The 8,197-nt window shown below is 43.5% G+C and overlaps 1 protein-coding gene across 7 annotated transcripts in view; it reads right to left on the bottom strand.

Moving 5' to 3' along the window:
• Positions 1-3,558: 3,558 nt before the first annotated feature.
• Positions 3,559-8,197, bottom strand: part of RBFOX1 (RNA binding protein, fox-1 homolog (C. elegans) 1) — a 441,591-nt gene continuing 436,952 nt past the window's right edge. For 3 of the 7 annotated variants that reach the window (XM_010840448.1, XM_010840445.1, XM_010840446.1), the window contains exon 13: positions 3,559-6,391. In XM_010840448.1, coding sequence (XP_010838750.1) covers positions 6,269-6,391 — 123 coding nt within the window. In that variant the 3' untranslated portion in view covers positions 3,559-6,268. Of the gene's footprint in view, positions 7,940-8,197 lie in introns of all 7 variants that reach the window. The other 4 variants (XM_010840441.1, XM_010840443.1, XM_010840442.1 and 1 more) reach the window with 2 other exon arrangements.

The raw sequence follows: 8,197 nt of genomic DNA, 5'->3' as shown, positions 1-8,197 counted from the left end.
TGAGAATATGCATGGATATTCCCAAGTGGTTCAGTAGTAAAGACTCTGCCTGCAATGCTGGAGACTCAGGTTAAATCCCTGGGTCGGGAAGATCCCCTAGAGAAGAAAATGGCAACCCACTCCAGTGTTCTTGCCTGGAACGTCCCATGGACAGAGGAGCCTGGAGGGCTACAGTCCCTGGGGTCGCAAAGAGTTGGACATGACTGAGCACGTAGCTGACTGCAGCTGGCAAGGGACCAAGTCAGGACTCAAACTCAGGACACCAGCCTGCCCTGGTGGTCCAGTGGCTGGGGGACCCCAGTTTGATCCCTGGTCTGGGAACTAGATCCCACAGGCCATAACTAAAAGACCTGTGGCAGGTTAATAAATAAATAATACTGTTTTAAGAAGAGAAATTACAGATGAGATGAGGTTCTGACCACCTCCCAGGCAATGTCCATAGGTATAAAGCCTGTGTACCATGCCTGGTATCACCTCATCACCTTCTCTTGGCTGGTGAGCTCACCTCTGCCCGCACTCCAGGTGGACAAGGGGAGTGGTTGCCAAACATGGGGATCCATTGGTCAGGTCTTCTAAGAAACCGTTTCACGTCTGCCATCCATTTCTATTTTCTTGACACGTCACGTTAAATATATGTGCTTATTTCCATTTTAGAGAAGAACCTGATTTGGGAGATTCTGATGTAAATGACAGTTTTTGTTACCACTACTTGCTGTTCAGTCATGAGCAACTCTTTGTGACCCCATGGACCAGGTAAGCGGGTTCTTTACCACCGAACCACCAGGGAAGCCCCCATCTCTACTTATATCATCCTATTTGGACTTGGCAGGAACTCAGCTATAAACCAGCATTTGCAAAGATGGCTATTCTGGGGGAATGGTGAAAGACAGGGAAGCCTGGTGTGCTGCAGTCCATGGGGTCGCAAAGAGTCAGACACGACTTACCAACTGAACAACATCATTTCCCCCTTCACCATGTGCCAGGATAAAGCTGGGGACTTCTTTTTTAAATTAATATAACCTTACATATTTCATAAGGACAGTACTAGAAGCCCAAGTTCACCACAACCATCACCACCAACATCATCAATAATGAGAGAATTTCTGGAAGAAGATGCAAGCTTCCAGGCCAACAGTTGCTAGACATGACTTTAGGCAAATCATTGGACCTATCACACCATACTGTCTTCATTTGTAAAATCAGGGTAGCACTGTCTTCAGAGGTCAGTGGACATAGACCAGTGGAAGCTGATGTAACTTGCACAGTCCCCTGTATAAGGAGTTTCCAGAGAAGGGCACTGGATATACTTGAAATGGTATAATCCATGCTATGAAGACAACTGCCTTACTCAAATCAGCTTTTGGCTCTTAGAGTTAAGACTTCTTGGTTCTACAGTCGAATGCTGAAAGTTCCCATTGGGCCAGGAGAGCAAGGATGCCCGTTTTGGGCTGTCGGACCTGCCACTTGCCTGATGTGTGGTTTAAGACACATTCACCTCCTTGGTCTCAGGGTCCTCACCCATGAATGGTAAGCTTGCAAGTGACAAAGTGTTGCCGTAAGCCCGTTCCATAGGTTGTTTTGTTTATTCCATGTGTTTGTGTGTTAAGTCACGTCAGTCGTGTCTGATTCTTTGCAACACTATGGACCTTAGCCCGCCAGGCTCCTCTGTCCATGGGATTCTCCAGGCAAGAATACTGCACTGGGTTGCCATGCCCTTCTCCAGGGGATCTTCCCAACCCAGGGATCCAACCCGCATCTCTTAGGTCTCCTGTATTTGCGGGTGGAATCTTTACCACTAGAGCCACCTGGGAAACCCTATTTATTCCACATAACAGTATTAAAAGGCAAGTAGGCTTCTCATCATGAATTATGGAGGGGGAGCCTAAGGCACAGAGCTTTGGGTTAAGTTACCCTTGACTGCAGGGCTTCATAGTGGTGCAGACGAATCTGCCTGCAATGCAGGAGACGCAGGTTCAATCCCTGGGTTGGTAGGATCCCCTGGAGAAGGGCACGGTAACCCAGTGCAGTATTCTTGCTGGGAGAATCCCATGGAAAGAGAAGGCTGACGGGCGATAGTCCATGGGATCACAGAGTCAGACACGACTTACCAGCTGAGCACGTGGGCACCTTGACTGCATCTGGCAAGGGACCGAATCAGGATTCAAAGTCAGAACACCTGTGTCCACACTCCATATTTTAAAACCTTTTGTATGTATTACCAATTTGACAGCAGTGTTAACTAAATGAGATGGGATTAAGATGCTATTAAGAAGGACTTCCTTGGTGGCTTCGTGGTAAGAATCCACCTGCCCGTGCAGGAAACACATGTTTGATCCCTGGTCCAGGAAGATTCCACATATGGCGAAGCAACTGAGCCCGTGTGCCACGACTACTGAGCCTGTGCTCTAGTGCCCAGGAACTGCAACTACTGGAGCCCGTGCAGCCTAGAGCCCGTGCTCTGCCAACAAGAGAAGCCACCACCACGACAAGCCTGTGTACCACAACTCAAGAGTAGCCCCTGCTTGCTGCAAATGGAGAAAAGCCCATGCAGCAACAAAGACCCAGCACAGCCAAAACTAAATTAATTTAAAATATATATATATTGTTAAGTAAATGGGGTAGACAATCCAACCCTGGTGGGAGCATTAAATTATTAAAGGAAATAAGTGTGTGTGCTCAGTTATGTTTGACTCTTCGTGACCCCATGGACTGTAGCCCACAGGCTCCTCTGCACATGGGATTTCCCAGGCAAGAATACTGGAGTGGGTTGCCATTTCCTTCTCCAGGGGATCTTCCCATCCCAGGGATCAAACCAACATCTCCTGCATTGCAGGCGGATTGTTTATCACTACACCACCTGGGAAGAACTTGATAAACATCAACTTTGCCACTTACTATGATGATTTTTTTCATCTTCTTCCTACAAGCCTCCCTCACTGTTCTCTGGATTATTAACCGCTTTGCATGGGTGCGTGCATATGTATAAGACGCTTCAGTCGTGTCCGACTCTTTGCGACCCCCTGGACTGTAGCCTGCCAGGCTTCTCTGTCCATGGGGTTCTCTAGGCAAGAATACTGAAATAGGTTGCCATGCCCTCCTCCAGGGGATCTTTCCCACCCAGGGATTGAACTCACCTCTCCTGCATTGGCATGTGGATTCTTTACTTTTAGCGCCACCTGGGAAGCCAGTTAACAGATGTACTAAAAGCTTAATAGGCGTTAGTAGCTGTTTTCATTTGAAACATAAGGTTGTTTTCTGATTGTTGTTTTGTTTTAAACCAAAGGCTGAGGTTTCCATGATGGGGAAATAATTCAGCTTAGTTCTGTTTCTTTCTTAGACATCTGTAGTTGTTCCACTGACTTCTTGGGAATGATGGGTGAGGAAGAGGAGGCATGTGACCCAGACAGTCGGGTCCCTTGCAGGGACAAAGCCTGCTGCTTACCTGGGCAGCTGCACCGCCCGCCCCGGTGGGCACAAGAGCAGCCTCGTGTGGACGTGACGAATCCACTCTCCCAGGAAACACACAGAGGCCAAAGAATCAGAACACCAACTCACGTAGACCTTTTCAGACTAAGCTTTTATTTTTTTGATATTACAAACCAGTTTTCTTTATTCACAAACCACTGTAAGTGATATAAACACTAATTTCTAAAGACAGATATACACATTTTCTGGGTTTGCAGATTGCGTGAGGTGTGTGTTAAGTCACTATATACCACACATGATAGTAATCTTTTTTTTTCCATAATTCATAATAGCAATAGTTATTTAGATAAATGAAAACATTCCAAATAAATACCGTTTAAAAAAATCCAAAATGTCTGTTTACATCTCTGACATACATTTTAAAATGACTTATTGGCCTCTTGGAGGAGTGCCTGACAAAAGAGTCTGTAACATCAGTTGGCACCCACTTGCTCTAAATGATTTTATTAAAACTACATACAGTCATGGGGGAAAGTACAGCTCATCGATGAAAATCAAAACTGCAAATTAATTTTACTTGAACCAACACAGTAAGAATTCTATGTTTGTGATTCCAAATACAGTGCAAATTCTGGATTTTGAAATCTAAGACACATGGGAGACTTCGCTTGATTCTCCCAAAAGCCCTGTTCCTTCCACCTCACCCCACTTTGGGGTTGGATGCCATAGCATCTCAATATGTCCTTTCCCTCAAAAACATCAACCAGGCACCCGTTGTCATAACACCTTCTTCCACGTGGGGGAAGATGAGAATGTCTCAGGAATGCTATCAAGCACCCTCTCCCCTCTTCCCTCCCCGACTGGCAAAAAGAAATATTTTTCTCTGCTTTTGGCCACCAAGCAGCAGTTTTTTCCCCCGTTTCTCTCTCTCTCTCTTTTTTTTTTTTTGTTTTTGTTTTTTTTTGTTTGCAAGATCACGGTGATCTTAGATAGCAAAGCTACAGAAACTCGGTTTTCAAATCTTGTGAAACTTTATTGATGGTTTAATATCCAACCGATCTTACTGCATGCACATTGGATGACAAGAGAAAAGCTGGATCACAAACACTTTTTTTTTTTTTTAAGTTTTGTCTGGTTTTGTCTTAAAGCAGAGTTGTTACAGCGGATTGGCAGGTTCACAGCAGTGAGTTGAGAGCTTTACTAAAGTGCGTGCCATATGAAGGCCTGCACTGCACACATGGAAATTGTTAACTATGGCAGCAAAACTACTGGGGACCACTTGCTGCAGGATATATATATTTTTTTTATTTAAATACAAAAACAGGAAGATCCGTGACAGATACCCCAACTGAGATTAACTTTGTAAACAGAACAACATGAAGAGACTTCGAACAGAAGAAGCATACAGACAAACTGCAATTTTTCGGATGCGTCATTTTGGCCCTGCTTCCGAGGTGGGGGGGAGGGGGTCGTTCTTTAGGGGATGTTGAGGGTGGACCTACTTTTTTTGCTTCCTTTTGACAAGTGTCCTGGGCCTTGGAGACAAAAAAAAGAAAACTAAAGATATTGATTTGAGAGAATCCTTGGGGATCGGGAAAAAAATGGGAGGGCGGGCTCTCACGGACTGAAAAATTGCAGGTTGCTTACACAACACGGTCATGTTTCAAAAAGTACCAAGCGGATGAAAATACCATGATTATCTCTACCCAATGATTGCAATACTTGTAAAATGCTTCTATAAATCCGAATATGATTATCATGTAATTCCATAAAAATTATACGTCTTGTCTGTAACAGTTGTTCTACGAGGCTAAAACTAAAGCTTCGAAAGACTGTTTCTAGAACTTAACAACGCCACTGCACAGATGTAAATTTTATACATTTTTTTTTCACTGGTACAAAGAATTTAAGTTTTTATTACTTTCTTTTTTTTGGAAAAAAAGAAAAAAATAGAAACAGTGCTTTTTATCACCTTTTTATTAATGTTATTTTTTCCCTCCCATAATATAAAAGTCAGCAATGATATCAATAATTTATTATACTGGAAGAAATATAAAAAGAATGCTTGCAGATGGCCTAACTAGCAGTCTTTTGCCTAGATAACTAGTGGCTGGTTAAGAAGCTGAATACTGCCAGGTGGAATGGTTGTAAAGGGTGGGTTTGCACAGCTGCATTCAGCTTGGATGTACAAGTGTTTCTAGAAGCATCCTCTTAACAACCTAACCTTTGGCTTGAACTGACAGTGAGTAACTTAGAACCGTTGCTATATGGACGTTGGTGCAGTGGGTCGTTTAGATTCATCAGTTACTTTTTTTTTCTTCCCTTTCAGCCAAACCCCAGTCCCCACCCCCTAGGTCCCTCCCACCCTTCCCGTTTCATAAAATAAAATAATGCAGATGCAGAAAAGAACGTGACTCCTGTAGTCACTTACACTCTTCCCCAACAGCTGATAACCCCAGTAGCTTAATATTCAGCATATATAATTTCATTTACAGAATACAGCACTCTGGATATGGCCCTATATCAGTGTTTAGTCATAGCTAGCATCTCTCTAGATCAACCAAAAAAAAAAAAAAAAAAAAAAAAAACTTCCTACAGCCAGCAACCAAACTACAGAACCTTCGGAAATGAAAGACCCACAATATTAAAATACACAGAACAAAATATCTGAGGTATAAGATAAAAAATGTAATTTTTTCCTCTTTTTAATTTAATTTTTTTTTTTTTTAGATGCTAAAATGATGCACTACTGCATGTATTGCAATACCCAGGCCTCGGAAAGCTTCCTTTTTCCCCACGTTGGAAGGTTGTTTTTTTTTTTTTTTTTAATGGTTTTTGTCATTTAGTATGGAGCAAAACGGTTGTATCCCCCTCGGTATATACTAGCCTGCAATGAAGAAAGAACGAGACCCACATCGTCAGCATGGCTCCTAGTCTTGGCATCAGTCAAGGGTGCAAAAGCATTCTGAAACAAAGCAATTTAAGGGGTGTATTTTTTACATTTACCTTTTGCAACACGTGGATCATCAAAAAAGACTACTATGTGAAAAAATAGACACTCGGAAACAACCAATATGGAGGCGTCCCCTACCCATCCCGGGTCCACCTTTTAGAGAATTGAAGATACTGCCAAGCCTGACCTCTCCCCACCCACCAGTCGCTCCTTACAACGAAAAATCCCTGTAGAACCAACTTCGGGCGGCCAGTCCTGGGAGCTCTAAAGGACTCTGAAACAAATGGGCCGCTGAAGGATTGATGCTGTCTCTTATTGTTGGCTTGTTTGAGTTACTAACAATACTGTGTGTCAAGGATGCAAAAGCATTCTGAAACAAAGCAATGTAAGGGGTGTGTTTTTTACATTTTCCTTTTAGAACATGTGGATCATCAAAAAAAAAAGGACTAGTGTTTGAAAAAATAGACACTCAGAAACAACCAATATGGAGGCGTCCCCTACCCATCCTGGGTCCACTTATTAGAGAATTGAAGATAGGACCAATCCTGACCTCCTCCCCCCATAGCTCCTTATAACAAAAATTCTCTGTAGAACCAAATTCGGGTGGCCAGCCCCAGCAGCTAAAAAGGACTCTGAAACAAATGGGCTGCTGAAGGATTGATGCTGTCTCTTAGGGTTGGCCGTCTGAGTCACTGATAATAATGTGCTCTGTTGGGAAAGGCTCTGTCTACACTCAAGATGTTGCATGCAGAGGACTTATTGAATGTCATCACTCAACCCTCTTGGTCAACACTTTCCCCCAGCGAACTGGGTGTTGAAGTGGAGTGGCTGAATAGCGAAAGCAGGACGAACATGTAAGTCCACTCTTTACTTGACTCAGCTGAACAATCTGTATGGAAGGTGCTCTTGAGAGGGGAGTTGTGCAGATGAATTACTGGATGTCATTGAGCTTGTGCAAAAAATGATAGGTTTCCCAATTATGGCGGAATGTCTACCGCCAAGCTCCAGGGAATTGCCTAGCCGTGGTTTTAGATGGCACTTAACTATCTCCTTTTGTGAAAAGTTTTGGCGATGCCAATGAATGCCTCTGGGGCTTTATCTTTAGGAGAAGAACTGATCATCTTGATCTCAAGCAGAAATCTGCATGCCAAAAAGCTTTGTAATGATTGCATACGCTCTCACGTGATGGGCACGTCTTACTGTACGCTTTTAGTGCATAGAAGTTTGAACAAGTACAGGCAAATTCACCATCCCCCCCTTCAACTCCCAGTGTTGCCCTCCCCCCAAACCCCTCCCAAAACAAAAACCCAGCCCCACTCCCACCAAAAAAAAAAGAAAGAAAAGACAACTCCCAAACTGCTTCCTTCTAATTCCTTATGTACTAGGCACACACACAAAGCGTGCCTCTCTCTCTATTTTCTTTCCTGGGCGACTATGACTTTAAACATGAATTGTAATAGGGGAGGAGAGGCAGTCAGATTCTCAGCTGCCTGACAGCAGAGGCCTGGAACTGTGCAGCTTAGCTCCTCTGAGGTCTGTGGTGGGGCTGGAACCTTGGGGCTATGTGAATGAGCGGCAAGGGAGGGAGGGAAAAAAAAAAGAAAACAAAAAGTTCTGCATTGACACTGCATTCCGTTAGTGATGGATTTCATTATCAACATGACTAATTATTCCATTAAGGTAAGTGCTTGGCTAGGTGAGACTTGCAAAATGAGAAATATAATAACTTACATGCACGACATTGCCAAGAAATTAAGACATTTATCAAGTTTACTGGGAGGATTAATGTGGCATTTTTTAGCTGCTGTTAGCACAAGA

The sequence above is a fragment of the Bison bison genome, unplaced genomic scaffold (assembly GCF_000754665.1).
Source record: "Bison bison bison isolate TAMUID 2011002044 unplaced genomic scaffold, Bison_UMD1.0 scf7180017864144, whole genome shotgun sequence".
Lineage (NCBI taxonomy): Eukaryota > Metazoa > Chordata > Mammalia > Artiodactyla > Bovidae > Bison > Bison bison.
The sequence above is the reverse complement of the archived record's forward strand: the minus strand, read 5'-3'. Positions and strand labels throughout refer to the sequence as shown.